Raw genomic sequence first — 18,416 nt, forward strand, 5'->3', positions numbered from 1 at the left:
TTCAGGACTAAATTTTGCAGTTTGGGTACCCAACAGCTCTACATTTGGGGAGAGGAAGAGGAAACATTTTTCTGGCTCCCTACCTCATTAAATAACAGCAGCTGCTGAAAGCTGCTCAATGTGTCTTAGTGTCTTAAGAAAAAATTGGCTTAGTGGGCAGATGAAGTCAAAGGTGCATGATAAATGCATTTATCACGTGATTCTGCCTGGTGTTGTCACATGAATAATGCCATTATTATTTATTTGTATTGCAATAACCCCTACTGTATTGTAAGGATCCCATTTTGCTAGGTGCTGTGATGGGTTGGATCACAGAAACCCCCTTGGGAGCTGCCACCAGATGTGCAAAGACTACCCCTGCTCCTGTTTTCCCTGCCAGCTCAGGACTCCAGCACCCTGTCTTGCTGAGCCAGACACTCCTGTCTGGCTCCAACACAGATCCAGGGTCTGAATCACTTGTCCCAAAGCTGCAAGTTTACCTGAAAACAGCTCCCAGAAGTGTGCTTGTCTTTAGCATTCAGATGCCCAACTCCCAATGGGGTCTAAACCCAGATAAATCCGTTTTACCCTGCATAAAGCTTATGCCGGCTAAACTCATAAATTGTTCGCCCTCTATAACACTGATAGAGAGAGATGCACAGTTGTTTGCTCCCTCAGGTATTAATACATACTCTGAGTAAATTACTAAATAAAAAGTGATTTTATTAAATACAGACAGTAGGATTTAAGTGGTTCAAAGTAGTAACAGACAGAACAAAGTAAGTCACCAAGCAAAATGAAATAAAATGCGCAAATCTATGCCTAATCAAACTGAATACAGATAATTTCCTCACCAGTTCCAGAGTGCTCCCTTTTACAGGCTAATCTCCTTTTAGCCTGGGTCCAGCAATCACTCACACCCCCTGTAGTTACTGTCCTTTGTTTCAGTCTCCTTCAAGTATCCTGTGGGGGGGGTGGAGAGGCTCCTTCTTTAGCCATCTGAAGACAAAATGGAGGGGTCTCCCACGGGTTTAAATAGACTCTCTCTTGTGGGTGGAGACCCCCCCTCCCTCCTCCCCCCTATGCAAAGTCCAGCTCCAAGATGGAGTTCTGGGGTCACCTGGGCAAGTCACATGTCCCTGCATGACTCAGTCTTTACAGGCTGAAGCCATTGTCCACATGGTATCTTGCATGTCTCCAGGAAGACTTCTCATGTGGATTGGAGCATTCCAAGATGCATTGTTCCCCAAGTGTTTCCTGATCAGGTACTTATCCTGGCGAATTACTTCCTAAAGAAGCTGACCAAATGCCTCACAGAGCTTACTTAGAAACCAAGCCAGCATACAGCCCATATTCTTAACCTCGAGTAGAAAATGATATATATGTACAAATAGGATGAATAGATATAGTAGACCATAACCTTTACGGAGATATGTTACATGGCACAGGCAGCACAAAACATATTCCAGTTATGTCATACATACATTTATAAGCACCCCTTCCCCATAAAGCCTTATGGGGTACACTGCACAAACACATAATAATAGACAGTCCCTGCCCGAAAGCGCATATAATGTAAATAGACAAGACAGACAAAGGATGCGGGAAAAGGAAGTAAAGAGTTGGAGAATCAAGGAGTAGATTTTTCAAGAGTGCTCAGACTTAGCAGCTCTCATTGGTCTCAGGGAGAGCTCAGCACTTTGAGAATCTGGCCATTATGTCATATACAAAGTCTGTAGCAGAACCAGGAACTGAACCCAAATCTTCTCTATTGTATGCTAATCCAGTGTTTTAACCACGAGTCCATCCTTCCGCCCCAGTTTACAGGTGTGGCAGACCCCTGTCCCGCTCCAGAATTATGATAATTATGTCTGGAAAAGTTATTTGAGGTCCCTTCTAAGAAAGTTCTAAAACTTTCTTAATATTTCTTCTCTTCCTCTGAAGCATTTACATTTGGAATCTTGGTAGCCAAAGGCACCGGTTTCATAAGATGATTTTTCATATTCCTTGGCCTAATAACCCCCCAGTCACCTCCTTTTCTAGAAAAGGACACGTCAGGGAGGCCGAGGGGGAAGAAGTCTGCTTGAGGTTCTGCTCAGAGTTATCTCCCATGTTGTTCCATTAGGAGAAAGTGGCAGAACAGACTGACTGTTGCCCCCAAACCTTACTGATACGGAGGCCCATATCCTCTGTAAGGAGACCTGTGCCTCTGGGTGTCGACAGAAACCACACCACAATTGTTCCATGGCAGTACAGATTCATTGGAACCTATCCCTATCCCTCACCTGGTTGCATCTGCCCAGGAATTGCTATCAAGGGAAGATCCCTACCACAGAAAACCAACACAAGCTTTAGGCTGTTCAACATCTGCTCTGAGGGGCCAGTTGGGGAACTAAGGTTAGCGTATGGAAATCTTGTATATTAAATATGGTGTAATTGTAGTGTTAGAATAATAGAAAAATGGAAATGCTGAAGTCCACTGAGCTTTTATAGATGTGTTCATAGCCTTGTAGTACGTGGCTTTCTTATGGTGAGAGGATAGTTCATCGCTCTGTTGTTCAAATGTTTGAAACCGAGGAGTGAAGGGAACAAACCAAAATCAAAAAATTCATCTCCAGTTTAAGGAACAGTAACTTTTCCCTTCCTTTCCCCTCCTCTGCAGCTACTTCTGCTTTCTTGTGTGTGTGATGGTATGGGCTCATAATTGTACGAGTCATGACCAAGAATCACTTGGAGTGCTAAACTAATTGAAGTTTTTCATTTCACGGGGCATGAGGGAAAAAAATTGGGGTCTTATTAGAAAAACACAAACATGATTATCAAAGCCTTGCATGATTTCTGGCTGGAAGATAATAGACTCTGGAATAGTATCCCAGGAGAAATGAGAACATCTCCATCATCAAAGTCATTTTAAAAACTAAATCTCAACAAAGTACTTGAGATTATATAATGGGTTTGGAGACCGTGGTGATGGATGCAGTATCAGAACCTGGGTAGACAATTAAAATGTAGAGAACAATTCTGCATCCACAGCTAAATTAATAAATCTAAAATTTCTATTCCTCTTTTTTTTTTTTTTCCTTCTGAGTTCTATTACATAGCAGTCTGGATGGGGTTAAAAGAGCAACAGAATGCGTATTTATAAAGATGCATCTAGTCCAAAGGTAGCATTTTGTTCTCTATACATATCTCATTTAAGCATTATTTCAATATTTATCAGATGATTCATTGTTGGAATGTACTCTGATTCCAATAGTTACCGTTTCATAATTGTAAACAAAATTATATACATAATTATTCCCAACATATGAATTATTTATTATATTCCCGGACAAAAAAATTGTTTAAATTGAATTAAGGTTGAGATTGTTTCAGTAATTTAAGAGTAAAACAATTATAGGGAGGTTGTAATTATCCCCCAAACAAGGATTACAAAGCAGGAAGCTCAGTTAAGGTTAAATTTAAAAGAAATCCAATCATGTTAAGCTATGGAAATGCACAGTGAAGGCAGCCAAACAACTTTCATTCTGCTCTGTAGTGACACCATACAATTATAATTAGTGCATCATAGTGTTTTAGTCCTGGTTTAGATTAATCTGATTTTTCTACATACAGTAAACTCTTTCAGCTTTTGTTTTCATTGTGGTGTCAGTACATGTGCAACAAAATGGTTGAATCCATGCTGTATGTGCAAAACTCAGTTCAGCTTTAACTGTAAAGGGCAGTTCCATAATTTTAAAAGAAAAATAAGAAAAATGCTCAAATAAGTGAGAAGGAAAGCATACTGGAGGAGAATTTTCCTGAGTAATTTTAAAGGTCATGCTATATAATTTGCATATGTTCTTAGTATCCACAGTATGTTTTGTTAGCAGTTGTAGCACAGAATCTTTTAAAAATTAATATTTCACATTGTTCATTTCACTCTACAAACATTAATTCTATTACAAATGAAAATTAATATTAAGTCATTTTGTTTATTTCTGGTTAAAGTGTGTTTGTTGCTTTACAGTATGTTCTATGATGCTTGTCTGGTTTAGGTTTTAAGGGCATGCTATGTAAGTGTCCATCACTATTAATATATTTGAATTTTCCTTTGGTATCTTTGCATTTCTCCTAATTCTATTCCCTAGATAATTCTGATTCCATCTCTGGTGTTCACAATTTTCAAATGTGTATGAAGAAGCAGAGATGGGTTTGGTTTGGTTTTGGTTAACAAGCGATTAACATTTGAGAATGACAGGCCTCTGTATTGGATTGTTTTTGACTTTTCTAAGTTATGTAACTTCAGATGCATAATGAAGAAATTTGACTTTTGTACTAGTATATAGCGTTGAGGGCAGGGTTTTGTTTTGTTTTAAAGAAATTGGAAAATTATGAATTCCTTTAGTCCTAGGTTCCTATTCAATAGATTTGAGGTAAACATGCTGGGAAGAATAACAACTAGGGTTGCCAGGTTTTCGACCGGAACGCCCAGTCAAAAAGGGACCCTGGTGGCTCTGGTTAGCACAGCTGACTGGGCTGCTAAAAGTCCAGCTGTCCGCAGCGGGGCAGGCAATCTCCGTGCGGCTCCTGGGAAGTGGCCGGCATGTCCCCGGCTCCTAGGTGGAGGGGCAGCCAGGGAGACTGAGTGCTGCCCCGCATCGAGAGGCGCCACCTGACGCCAGCTCCACAGTTCCCATTGGCCAGGAACTGTGGCAAATGGGAGCTGTGGGGGCGGCGCCTGTGGGCAGGGCCAGCGTGCAGATAGAGAGAGACTTGCTGGCCGCTTCCTGGGAGTTGCCTGATGTCAGCGCTGCCTGGAGCCCGCATCCTGAACGCCCTCCCATGCCCTAACCCGTTGTCCAAACTCTGAACCCCCTCCTGCACCCAAACTCCCTCCCTGAGCCCCCTCCTGCACCCCAAACCCATCAGCCCCACCCCGGAGCCCTCACTCCATCCTGCACCTCAACCCCCTGCCCCATCCCTGAGCCCCCTGCCACACGCCAAACCCCTTATCCTTGGCCCCACCCCAGAGCCCACATCCCCAGCCAGAGCCCTCACCCCATCCTGCACCCCAACCCCCTGCTCCTGCCCAGTGAAAATGAGTGAGTGAGTGGGGTGGGGGAGAGCGAGTGACCGAGGGAGGGGAGATGGAGTGAGTAGGGGGCGGGGCCTGGGTGTTCAGTTTTCTATGATTAGAACATTGGTAACCCTAATTAACAAAACATCAGATTTTGTGAGACTACTTGCATTTACTCTAGACTGAGCAATTCCATTTACAACAGGTTATATCAACTTTTGAGAAAGAGAGGTCACCACTACAAAGTGAGAGTCTCTTGATCAAGTTTCAATATTTTAGTCTACATAACTGTCTATATGGAGTTTAGGATCTTTTACCATGGGTCCATGTAACCTGGAGTTTGAGTCGCAAGGCATCTGCTGATTCCTATTTCAGTCTACTGTTTTTCACTAGGTGAGAATGATTCAGGAGTCAAAATCTGTTACTGGGCTAGGACCACAAAGCCCCTCAAGACACCCAGACTGAGCACAGTCAGACTATGTGGACACATTTTAATAAACTGTGATATCTGCATATAAGACAGCTTGGATAGAGAGTGACAACATTCAACAGCTCATGTTTAAAAGAAATGAGCATAAGCAAGAGATGTGTATCAGGCATCTCTTAACTGCCATCTTCATCTCCTGATATTAGCACCTTACTGTGCTGATCAGATTCCATTTTCTGACTAATTATGGCAAGGAGTCATCTGGTTTTATTTTATGTTATTTAGTTAGTTAGTTCTGTGCTCTAACTTTTGCCTGTACTACATACTGTCATGTATTGCCCAGTTATGCATAAGCAGAATCGACATGCGTAAAAGGGTCTTCTTTCTGGACTTTGTGCCATGTTTATCAGAGGATTTGTGGGGTGGAGCGGGGAGGCTGTGTACTTGGCTATGTCAGTATGCTATCTCTGGCTTTTTACACTTTTTAGAGCAAATACTCGGCATGCTCTGATAATTTCTTCCTAGACTCCTTTGTGGTGGAGCTCAAGGTTCAGATTTAGGGAAAGCTTAATTATTCGTTACATATGAGGAAACAAGTTGATATTTACCACTGAAGCCCTACCTCAGGCTAGTTTGAGTGTTATCCTCTGCTATAAACTTAACCCATGTATACTCCATTATAAGGTATCTTTCAAGATAGGCCTTTTAGTAACCCATGTGGTCTTAATGGATTTTCCACGAACGTGGTGTATTGTTGGCCTGTCTTGTTGGTAGATATAAATTCTTATGAATTCTAGTTTCCTCTCCTACACTTTTCTGATACTTGACGGCTGTCATCCACTGTAAAAGCATGTGGCAGCAAATGCGCAATGCTGTCATGGAACAGGGACATCCTGAAGAAGAGATGGCACTTGCCGTATTATGTTGACTGCATTTCTAAAGCAGCCCTGGCTTGACACCTCATTGAAAGAGTGAGATTCATGTCTGAGTGGGCATGATGCCTCCTGGCGTCTGGTGGGAATGTAGGGAGTTGAGGTTATGCATGAAAATCAGTTGTGATAGTTAGGAGTTCTAGCCAGGAATGTACAAACCATGTGTCCATTCTGTCTTTTTGATTAAAGAGAGGCTTTCACTAATGCAGCTGCTATCTGGCTGCTTGAAGAGGGTTTCAATCACAATACAAAAAAGTGCTGTAGTAAGATTTCCTTACTGTGGCTTCTCACTGCATAAGTTCCCTGTATAATGGTCTACAAAGGTCTGCGCTAAGATTGACTTCCTGCTCCTGGGTTGAGAAGGCAAACTGTTGTGCCTGTAATGAGGAACACTGGGTGAATTAAGGCTCTTCTTTAGAATTGGCTAAATTGTATGTACCCACTAATCTACAGTGTGTTAATCCCAATTAAAGATTTGATTTATCTACTTTAACCCCACTTTTTTATAATGTTGTTTTTATATTTTTTAAATGTTCCTTTTCACCCCTCCATCTCCCTGTGGGATGTTAAAATATTAGGACCACTTCAAAATCTCATTGGAAGAGTTCCAAGGTTTCTCTGAAAATATTGTTTATGATGTGTTTAGGGTTATCAATTTTCTTTCTCAAATGAAAAAGCTCCCTACAGATGATTATAACACTGTACTTTAAACTCATTTAACTGGACATTATTTTCAGAATATTTATCTTGGTTATTGCAGTTTTTGTCATACTGTGATATTAGTTTTCCATTATATACTACATGTCACTTCCACATAAGTTTGATAATAAATGTTGGGAAATAAAAAACAGAGGCACTGCCTCCATGTGATAGCAATTCCTATGTAATGGGAAATAATGTCATAAACTTCAAATTACATTTTAAATAAATGTTTATGTCCGACCCAACCATTAGATCATAGCCCAAAAGGGTCAGGAGGATCATTCCTTCATATATCACTGTGTGCACTGTATGATTGCTTTTTTAGGTGTAAATGATGCTTTTAAATGAAGAATGACAAGCAGTATACAAAGACAGTACATTACAGTCACAGTAGGATAGTAATAGCCTTGGCCACTATGTTAAATACAAAAGTGTGATGCATAAATTGAATTCTCTCTTTGCAAATGATTATTAAATGGGTCCGTGCTGATACCAATGTTCACTGAGTTCGTAGTTCAGTTTGGAACCCTCACGTCTGGGTTCAGTGTTGGGTTCTAAACCTCATCTGGCGGGCATGATGTTTGCTGCTTCCAGAATTAAAAACATAAACACTCGAGAGTGCAGAGAAATGTGTAGATGGCTGATGGTCCTCTGAACTAATGTTCAGGGCTTGACTAGGGGCTTAAACAAAGTGATGTCAACTCTGTCAAGGCCCAGTGATGGAATTTCAGTGATATTAACAATATTTTAGGGCTCAGTCAGGTTGAATAAATATTTGTAATGCCCACCATGGAGATCCCTTTTTGTCTTTTTTTTTATTATTATTATTTTATGTTATATAGGCTATGTGTACAGCCCAGACCACTTCCTTAAGCCTTCCTAACATTGTGACTAAACTGGTGCCCTGGCCTTGTCTGGGGGAGGAGTGAGGACAAACACTGCCTCCACTCCATGCCCTTTGCAAGGACTGGCCAATATCACAGTTTGTGTGATCAGTTCCTGCTACTACCAGAGGTGCAAAGAATCCCACACAGGGGCAGGGAGAAGACCGTGTAGCCATTCTCAAGAATGCAGGAAGCACAATCCCTCCTAGAGCTGCCACTGGAGCAGGAGGTTGTATCTTTAAGAACAGGAACATTGGTAACTTACACATAGTTCTTCCTTATCCTGTAGCCCCTTTATGGCCCATTTTCACCACTGAAGTGTCATAAAGGCATCACATGTGCTCACCCAGATACCCCTAGTGCTGTGGTTTCCATGTATGGCATAGTCTTCATAGCTGGCTATGCTACTCCCTTGGAGGACTAAGAATAGGAGTCATGACAGGGGATCCACTGTAGTCTGGCTATCCTTGGCAGCTGCAATTGCCTGTAAGGGCTGTGAGCAGCCGAGCACAAATTATAGCAGCCCCGCGACTGCTTAAACTTATGCCAGGACGAGGCAGGTTCCTGGATGATTCCACATTATGGGGAGAGCCAAATACTGTACAGGGCCACTTACCTCTTAGTCATGAGAAATTACATTTCTTTTTTACCTTTAACCACTTCACCTGCACTTTGTCCAATAATCCATCCCTACCAGGAATAAGTCTAATATTTAGACATCTGAACAGCTGTTACTTTTTAATAAAGAAGCCATCATACAAACATTTTTGAATTTCTCCCAAATGTGGAGTTGTTTGTTTTTTGTTTTGTTAAAAGGAGGATTTAAAATTATTTTGCCCCAAGGTTAGCAAAAGTCATTCTTAACTAGTAATATTTTTAAGGTCTGATAGCTTGTGTGACCCTTCAGAGAGAGAAACACTCTCTTTATCCTTTTTACAAAGCAGAGAACTTAAGATTTCCTTGTGATGTAAATGCTTAGCTTAGTTTGATATCTTGCCTTACATCACAACACACTAATAAATATAAAAGCTATTTCAAATTCATTTTTAGACTTTAAATTTTTATTCTCATATTTTTGTCATGTTGTGGTCAGTACCAGGTAACTAAAGCCACTACAAAGTTTTGTCAGCAAAGCTGTGTCACTCAATGATGTGAAGAAACCACACCCTCAGCTGACATAGCTATGCCGGCAAAACCCCCAGTATAGATGCAGCTATCCTGACAGAATAATACTTCTGTCAATATAGCTTATATCATTCGGGAAGGTGGTGGTGGTGATATGCTGTCTGAAAAGCCTCCTTCTATCGACATATGCTGCATCTACACTAGGGAGCCCTGCCAATATAGCTGTATTGGTAGAACCTATGTAGTGTAGACTAGGATAAGGCACCTAGCTTTACAAACAAGGAGATATGGAAAATTATGTCAGTACAAAAGAGAAAAAAAGTTGCACTCTATATTTAAAAATAAATCCTTTTTTTTCCCCCCTGTAAAAAGGGGCATGAATGGGGGAAAAAAAAACACTGTTATATTTTGGGGTTTTATGGACATTCAGTTGGGATGATCTGCATAATTGTTGCATCGGCCACAAGTGAATAATGTGTATTTTTATATTACACATTATAGTATTTTTTTTGTCTAGCACTCTCATTAATTTATATATAAATGTGTGCCACCCCTCCCCGCCGCAAAAAAAAATACTACCTTGCAGTGTAAAAAGACTTTAATACCGAGTTAAATGGCAGCTTAGGATGAAAGGCAGATGTAAACCATTTGGATGGTCTTTTGGCCTATAGATCTTTAGTCTATTGCCTAGGCAATAGACTAAGAGCTATCTTGATATATGATTCTATTCAGATTTTCATTGGGAAAGGAGGATACTAAATTTGAATGCCGGAACCATTGTCACAGCTGTGATGAAGAAAAGATACCAGTTGAATGTCTAAAAAAAAAAAAGTTCTGTGCATTAAATGGATGCATGTCTATCACAAGAAGAAAACCTTTTATAGCCTATGATATATGGATTTTTAAAAGTCATCCTACTGATGACCCTTGAGTTGCAATTATATTTTTATTGAATAAGAAAACAGAGGCCATCACATTTTAACAGTATGGATTCTTCAAAATCTATTATTTTGATGGCCAGAGGCAAGTAACTAAGCTCTTAGTACATGTCTCTGTAAAATAAGTAATTGGAGACAAATGTGCAACCACACCACATGTACCATATGTCCAAGCACCATGAACATAGCCTATGCTGCACAGTAAGCCTGGCTTCCAAAAATCCTTCATGGGCAATAGACATATGTAAAAATGCTAATTTTACTATTTACTTTGAAATTTTACTGCACCTGAGTGAATCTAAATGCATTGTAACAGGGACAATATAACCAAGGGTCTATTTAGCCAATTAGATTCAGAATTTCAACATACAGTACCTTGTTTCTCTGGAAACGTTTGTACTAGCAGCATTTTTCTTTATTATATAAACATAATATATTTTAGACATGCATTTCATGTATGGTGCAACTGAAATGCCGTATTTAGGGTAGATTTTCGTTGGTTTTGGTGTTTTTATCTGGTTTGGATTGGAAGGTCTGGTAGGTTCAGTTTTCTTTCTTTGTCAAAGCTGCTTACAGCACGTGTGACAGATTTCTATTTTTTATTCTTTGTTAATGTCATTCTTCATTTCCTGTGCCCCACATCTAGGAGTAAGGGTTGTGTATGCTCTATTTTAATGAAGAGAAATGGCACATCTATCAACTAGAATTTATATTAGAGAGCACATCAATTCAGTTGCTATTGCTTGCTGAGCTTGCAAATTCAGGGCTGAATTCTGCTCTCAATTACACCTGTGCAACCCCATTAACTTCAGTGGGCTGTACAGTGCAGAATTAGGTTCATAGAATGAAGTATGGTATAAAACAACTTATCCGTCTGCTAAATAATATTTTGGGGCTCAAATTCTATTATGAGGCAGTCTTAAAGGAGTGACGTGCATGCACTCATAGTTAAACTTCTTTTGCATGAGACTGGGATGGTCAACATCTAGTTATTTCATATAGTGGGTCTAGTAAACGTATATATTAGAATACCAAAATATTAGCCTTTAAGGGAAGAAAAACACTCCCACTCTAGAGATGTACTGTAAACAGTGTTGTCGTTAGCAGACTTTTATTTCATAGTGGCTGCTATTAACTCCAGATTGTTCCTTTCTTTCTCTCTGTCTCCTAGGAGCTGTGCCGTCAGCGCATGGCTGTAAAATCATCTGATCGACCAGAGCTCCTGCACACTTCTCGCGTAAACAGTGTCTCATCACAGTTTAGTGATGGGCCCATTGCCAGCCCCTCTACTCGGAGCAGCACCTCATCCTGGTGTGAAGAACCAGTTCAGTCTAACATGGACATCTCCACAGGTCACATGATCCTGGTAAGCAGTTTTCTTTATGGTATGTGAAATGTAATCAAAATTGGTATTTCATCACTTTAAAGTAGATTGTGAAAAATATTTAACTTCTAAAGGGATACTGTCAATTTACAACATTTTTTAAAAAATCCTTCACCTATTATATTAATCTAACCTTTAAAAGGTTACAACTAAAACTGGTTTTTAAAAAAAATCATTATTTTTCACTGTGCTGTTTATTTTCTGGTTAGCATACATTCTGTGAGCCTGGACATTTAAAATAGATTTTTTTTTTAAACAGAAGATAATTTACTTTTCATCCTTTTTGGTTTACTTTCACCATTTTACTTGGCTTGGACAATTAAATAAGACTGTTTTGTTTGATTTCTGGTCAGTTTTTCTTTCTGGCATGTAGTATAATAGTGCTGCAAAAGCTGCAGTAGAATATTAACAATGTGTAAATAATTGTTTTCATTGAAATTGGGTGTGTGTGGGGGGGGAATCTGAATTTTTAGCCTAACCTGATATTCCTCCTTTAAAGTAATTGGATCTTTCTCATGTTTGAAACTGCTCAAATATGTTTTGTTTGTGAAGACTGGGCTAGAAAACGTTGTGGGAAATGGCCACTTTATTCACATGGGTGTGTGTACATGGCTAGTGAAATGCTTTTCACTACCCAGGGGAGACCGCATGACTTAGTGGTTAGGACACTGGACTAGGACTCAAGACACCTGAGTTATATTCCTGCCTTTGTTGGTGGCCTTGGGCAAGTCATTTCATATCCCTGTGTTTCAGTTTTCCCATCTGTAAAATGGGGGTAGTAATACTGATCTCCTTTGTAAAGTGCCATGAGATCTACTGATGAAAGGAGCTAGGTGGTATTATTATATTTTCTACATTTACCCTCTGCCAACTGTTAAGATTATCCAGCCGGACCTAATCACAATCAATAAATTGCTGCCCCTCACTAGCTATGTATTTATATAGCTCTGAGAAGGCTGGCCAATGGGATTTCTGGGAAAGAATCTGTGCTCTGTCCATGTCATGCTGTCTCATCATGCTTCCCTCTCTCCTGCACCCTTTCCCTTTTTATGGTTGTGTAGATAAAGCTGCTCACCTACTTAAATATTTTCCAAGTTTTGTGGGAAAGCCATATGGCCTAATAGAAAATGGAATGGAAGCCAGAGTGCCAATTTGACCGTAGCCAAGTCACTGACCTCCGTCAGCTTCAGTCAGCTCAGCAATAAAACTGAGTAAAAGCAGGATCTGCTTGAAAACCAGACGCTGTGTCTGAGCAGAGCTTTCCTGGGTAAATACATTTCCAAACAGAAGAGTTAGTTAGGTTTTTAACCTGATATATAACAGATGCACAAGTGCACCTGGGAATGAGGGATGGATATGCTACCCAAAAGGTCTGTGACCTTGGCTCTTACAATCCCACTTTTGCCTACTCAGAACTACCACCTTTCACTTGTTTTTGTGTTTCTGCAGTTATTGGGACATTGTAGTTACCAACACATTCCCCACCCCCAAACCCTACCTTTCAAATAACCCCTAAAGTAAGGAAGAGCACAAGAGTAAGTAGTGATATAATGCTTGTATCCAGAGCATTTGTGGGTAAAACAAAAGAAAGTACAAAATTGCCTAAGTAGATGGCAATGTATATGCTTAAGATTTGCAGACAGTTAATGAGACTAGTTTAAATGGAGCAAAATAGTTTACAAAGATACTACTAAAATAAACCTAAAAATCACACACAGCCAAATGAACAGGAAAGAAACTTGCAGAAGGGAACCAAGTAGTGTTAATTCTGGATCTGGGAATTTTCCCAAAAGTTCAACTAAGTGTGTGTGGAAATAAGCCATATGTTTGCAACCTATGAACGGGTTTTAAAAAACAAACAGATTGATTAGGAGTACTGTGGTGGCAGTGGTGGTTCAGTGTCCATAATTCAGTCAATTCTGTTTAACCCTGAATGAACTCATGCATATGTTAGCTATCTAACAACATATGTTAAATCTTAGATGGTAAGGGTTCAAAGAAGGGCAACTGAAATGCTACAATGCCTTGAGAGTATGACCTATAAGAAGAGAGTGGGGAAAAAATTAAACCTGTTTAGCCTAAAATGAACAAACAAAAACTAGCAATTCAGAGAAGTCTGCATCTCTGCTTCTAAATATGGGAAAGGGAAACCATACAGAAAAGGAAAAATAATTACTCTTAATAGACACCAAGGATACAATTAGCAAAAAAGTGGTTAGAATTTGAAATGATGCATTTAGCTTAGATATCAAGACAAGTTTCATAGGAGGGTCAAGCAGACAATGGAATTGTTTACTTTAAAGAGGTAGTTATACTATAAGTGCTAGATTTCTTTAAGGCAGTTAGGTAAGGTTTTTCTGGAAGGATCTACTTTGAAGCAGCTGATTGAACTTAACTTCCAGTGCCATGCATGTCAATTATGTTGGCAGCCTGGCAGGAACCTGAGAACTGACCTGATTTACGTTTTGATCAAATATAAATGCAAGCAACCATAATACCCTATTTGCCTGAATGTCCCTTTTTGTATGTCCCTTGAGAAAGCTGCTTGTTTGAGTTTAGCAGGAAGAAAAACATGCAAGTGATCAACTTTTTCATACATCCTGTAGTTAGTAGATTTCTTTGGTCACTCTAATCAGATGATATATAAGATGCTTTCCAACTCTATCCTCTCCTGCTGCTATCACCTTGTGAAATAAAAAGTTACTTTATAGATATTTTATGCAGAGATGCTTTAGTACAAAAAAAGGCAAAAGTTAATAAGGGCCTAATAAGGATGGGGAGCATTATCAGCATTGCAGAGCAAATAGACTTATGGAACAGTAAAGTTGTATTCAGTTTTACAATGCTCAGCAATGAAGTAGCTAGCTGAGTTAGGACTCTAGAATCTTTATTATTTGTGGTGGCTTGGATCTTCCCAGAGGAAATAACATTGTGATGTTTAGATAGCAGTAAAAGCTTATAGTTGGAAACATCTTGATTTGACTTGTAAATTAAGCAGATCTGTTATGGAAATCATTGAGGAGGAATTCACTTAGAATATCCTGTTTAGACTTATTTTTTTAATTGATAACCCCCCTTTTTTTATTTGCCCTTGTGCATAAACAGAAATACCAGAACCTGAACTCAACTCGCTGCTATTTGGCACATGGTGGAATACCACTTTGCTCTTCCACAATATATTGCCTCTGCAATGCTGATAGTAGTATAAACTACTTTGTGTTAGATAGTAGAGAACTCAAGACCCAGAGGGACAATTTTGACTAGTGGCAAAGAGTAATTTTTGTCCCTTTTTTAGTTGGTTGTTTTTTCTGTAAACCCCACATTTTTAGCATATTTTAACATATTTTAGGTAAATAGAAAGCCACTGCTCTTAATGATGTTATCTTGTGAAAAGATCCCAGTGTTTGACCTATGGAAGTTTTGATTAGAGAGAATATAATGAGAAGCATGTTTTATGCCACCATACAAGTGACTCTGAATCCTGACCTTGGTAGCAGTGTGAGGAACAAGAAGAAGAAGAAGCTGTCATAATTTAAGATACCTTTGATCTTGCAAAAAAAAAAAAGAGAGGGATGCAATTTCAGAAAAGTCACGGTGAGTGAGGGGAAGGATAATAACTCATGTTGATTTGTATCCATGTTTCTTTGATGAAAATTCATAATGAGTTATTATTTTAAAATCAAGAAATGGACTGTGAGAAATGGACTGTATGACTTTTGTGAGACAGTGCTAAATTTCAGAGGGGTAGCCGTGTTAGTCTGAATCTGTAAAAAGCAACAGAGGGTCCTGTGGCACCTTTAAGACGAACAGAAGTATTGGGAGCATAAGCTTTTGTGGGTAAGAACAGAAGTGAGGTTCTTACCCACGAAAGCTTATGCTCCCAATACTTCTGTTCGTCTTAAAGGTGCCACAGGACCCTCTAGTGCTAAATTTATCTCTGTTTAAATATTGTATATTTCGTCAGTGAAATGAGTTTGCAGAAGCAGAACTGACTTTTCATGGTTTGCTTTTGTGTGTGTGTGTGCGGGGGGGGGGGGGGGGGGAGATGAGTAAAGAAGGTGTGAAATTGAAAGCACCAGGCACAGATTAGAATCTGGGAAAGAGGGTGAATGGTCTTGCCTTTCTAAACACACAAACAAAAATAATACATTAAAACTGGAGGTCTGAGAAGTCTTCCCTTGAGAATATGTGCAAAAATAATGTATTTGGGAAAAATTACACCATTGAAGTGTTAGTGATACTTCATGCATATAGTGCTTTTCAAACAAGAAGGGCATGGGATATTTCATCACCACTGTGCATGCTGGGAGCAAAGAGAATGGGAGACTGAAGGCTAGGACTTAGTAACCTGAGGAGTGCAGGATGGGCTCTTCAGAAGATGTTTCTTCAAAAGATCACCTTCCATTCTGGGAGGACTTTCTGTAATAAAACTAGAACTGGACTACATAGATCCTAGAAGTGCTGTTGGGAAGCTAGCCAAACCTAAGTCAGTACAGAGACAGAAACTTAAGTTCTGTATTCCACCTTTCACATGGTGTGGTTTGATTTAGTCTTGATGTTGATTTGACAAAGTGATTGTCATGGACTTGAATGGAGATGCAAGAAAGGAATAGAGACCCCTGGAACTTAGACATGGGGATTTCAAACAGTATTTGTATTTTATGCTCTGACATAGTAATTCTGGCCTTTTTTTAAAAGGCACTCTGCACACACTTTAAAAAAAAAAAAAGGGAATCTTATCTGAGAAGCAGGAAGTATCCCCTATAGCCTTCATTTAAATGGTCTGTAAAATAGTGCTGAACTGTATTTAAAAATACATTATGGCAAAGTCGAACTGCAAAGCCACTTGTTAAACTGCCCACTAAATTGTTAAACTGCTGCAAGGCTTTGATTTCATCCTAAACCATTAATAAAAATCACGGAACTGCTTCGATTTATAGCATCGAAAATGCTTTGCTAAACAAAGGAGTGCCCAACATGCAATGATTGATACCACCAGGCTGGATACCAGCACACACTCTGCCTGGTGTCTAACCCAAAAACATGCAGAAAGAGGCAGCAGAGAGAGTGTTTCCTGAGGAGAAAGAGATTGATCTATAGCCTGGGAGCTCTCCCCCAAGTGACAGTGGCACATGCCCACCGTTGATACGTGACAGACTTAATCAAGGAAGGTCAAAGGTGAGGAGGGCAGGAAGGAGAAACTAAAATTACTAATAAGATCAAATAGCTGCAGACAAGAATGTCTGTTTGACTATTTTGGTTTTTATTTGAATTTTCTTTGTTTTCAGTAGTACCACGACGTGCTGAGTGCTATACAAATATGAAGAAGGCACAGCGCCTGTGCCAAAGAGTTTACTTTTATTTTTATTTTATTTTTTTTAAAGAAAAAAATGGGTGTAGACGGGGTGAAAGTAATAATACATTCTTACCCGGTATGGGGGCTGGCTCTGGCCCCCAGAAGGGGTGGGGCCTCAAGCAGAAGGGGCGGGTTTGGGGTCAGCCTCCCCCAGCCAGCCCGTCTGCGCTGTCTGGCCCCTACCACCCAGGGCTCCAGTGGCGATTTAAAAGGACCTGGGGCTCCAGCCACTGCCACGGTAGCGGCAGCCAGGAGCCCCGGTCCGTTGTAAACCACCAGCCCCAGGGCAGCTGTCTTTTTGCCCCCCCACCCCGTCAGCGGCCTGGGGGGGCAAAAGGGGCAACGACATTAAAGCACTGCGGCAGCACTTCAATATCGTTGACCCTTTTGTCTCCCCCATTGGCGGCCCTGCAGTACTGCTGATGGGGGGGGGGGAGAGTACGGGGGACGGAAGGGGCAGCGACGTTCCATGAACACTGCTGTCTGCCAACACGAGCAGCAGGGGATAGTGGTATGGTGGGGACTCAAATCAGGAGCTTAGTGGATGGGGCGATCCCAGCAGAAGCAATCTCCTCAGCTCTTGATTTGATTCCCCGCCACCACCAGCCCCACTGCTGTCAGTCCTCCAGTCAGTTTGCTGCATGCTCAGTTTCCAAAAATTTCCACAACCGCATTTTTGAATGAGTTTTAAATAGTAATCATGAATCAAGGGGTTAATGTTAGAGCAGGGAAACCGTTCTATGAATTTCAGTATTTTTTTTCCTAAATTCTTTCTTTTTTTCTCAAATTTATTCATTATTAGAAATAACTTGCCAAATGTGAATCTTGGTCTGGAGCTTGATTGCGAGAAGGTCATTTCAAGGCTTTAATTTTCAAAACTCATCTGTTTTGATTAGAGACACAGGTCACATGATAGGTTTCTGTTCCTAGGTAGGGTAAGTGCAACCACGGTTTCAGTGCAAATAATCAGAATTCATTTTCCATTAATATTTTGCAATATTCACTTAAAATTTGTTTTGACAAAAATTCCTCCCAGGGAACTGGCTTATTAGACTATTAGCAGAAAGCAAACACCAAAGGATCATGAATACAATCAAAGCAAACCAGTTTAAAGTTGCAATGAATATATGCAGAATCCTCCCCGTCTCCCCCAATATTTCTCAGCTCTAGTTAAGATCCAGATAAAACCAAGGCAAAGCTGGTGGCAGCCACTGGAAGAAGTGGAAGAGGTCCCTGGATGAAGGGAGTACACCTGCCTTTGGCTACTCAGGTTTGAAAACTAGTGTTTTACTAGATCTTCAACTGCTTCTAGATGTCTAGAGAGCTGCAGCAGCTCGGAATGTTTATTGTCTATACTTGTCCAGGAGGTTGATCTTTTCTTTTGGAATGAGGTTGTGCCTTGTGTAATGTGGTGCTCTTCTGTTGACTCATAGTAGATGTGGCTTGTTAACCACATTTAGGGTCTAAGACAGGAGTCAGCAACCTTTGGTTGCTGCAGGAAGAGGTGACCAGCACGCCCCTGCGGTCTGCTGCTCCCATTGGCCAGGAACAGTGAACTGCAGCCACTGGGAGCTGTGGGGGGCTGTGTCTGCGGATGGTCAATGTAAACAAAATGTCTTGCATCCCGCCA

At 40.4% G+C, this 18,416-nt stretch overlaps 1 protein-coding gene across 1 annotated transcript in view; it reads left to right on the top strand.

The window, feature by feature from the left end:
* Nucleotides 1–18,416, top strand: part of PTPRN2 (protein tyrosine phosphatase receptor type N2) — a 970,322-nt gene that overhangs the window by 866,098 nt on the left and 85,808 nt on the right. The window contains exon 14 of the mRNA XM_054021089.1: nt 11,218–11,412. Within this exon, the coding sequence (XP_053877064.1) occupies nt 11,218–11,412 (195 nt within the window). The remainder of the gene's footprint in view (nt 1–11,217; nt 11,413–18,416) is intronic.

The sequence above is a fragment of the Malaclemys terrapin genome, chromosome 2, assembly GCF_027887155.1.
Source record: "Malaclemys terrapin pileata isolate rMalTer1 chromosome 2, rMalTer1.hap1, whole genome shotgun sequence".
NCBI lineage: Eukaryota > Metazoa > Chordata > Testudines > Emydidae > Malaclemys > Malaclemys terrapin.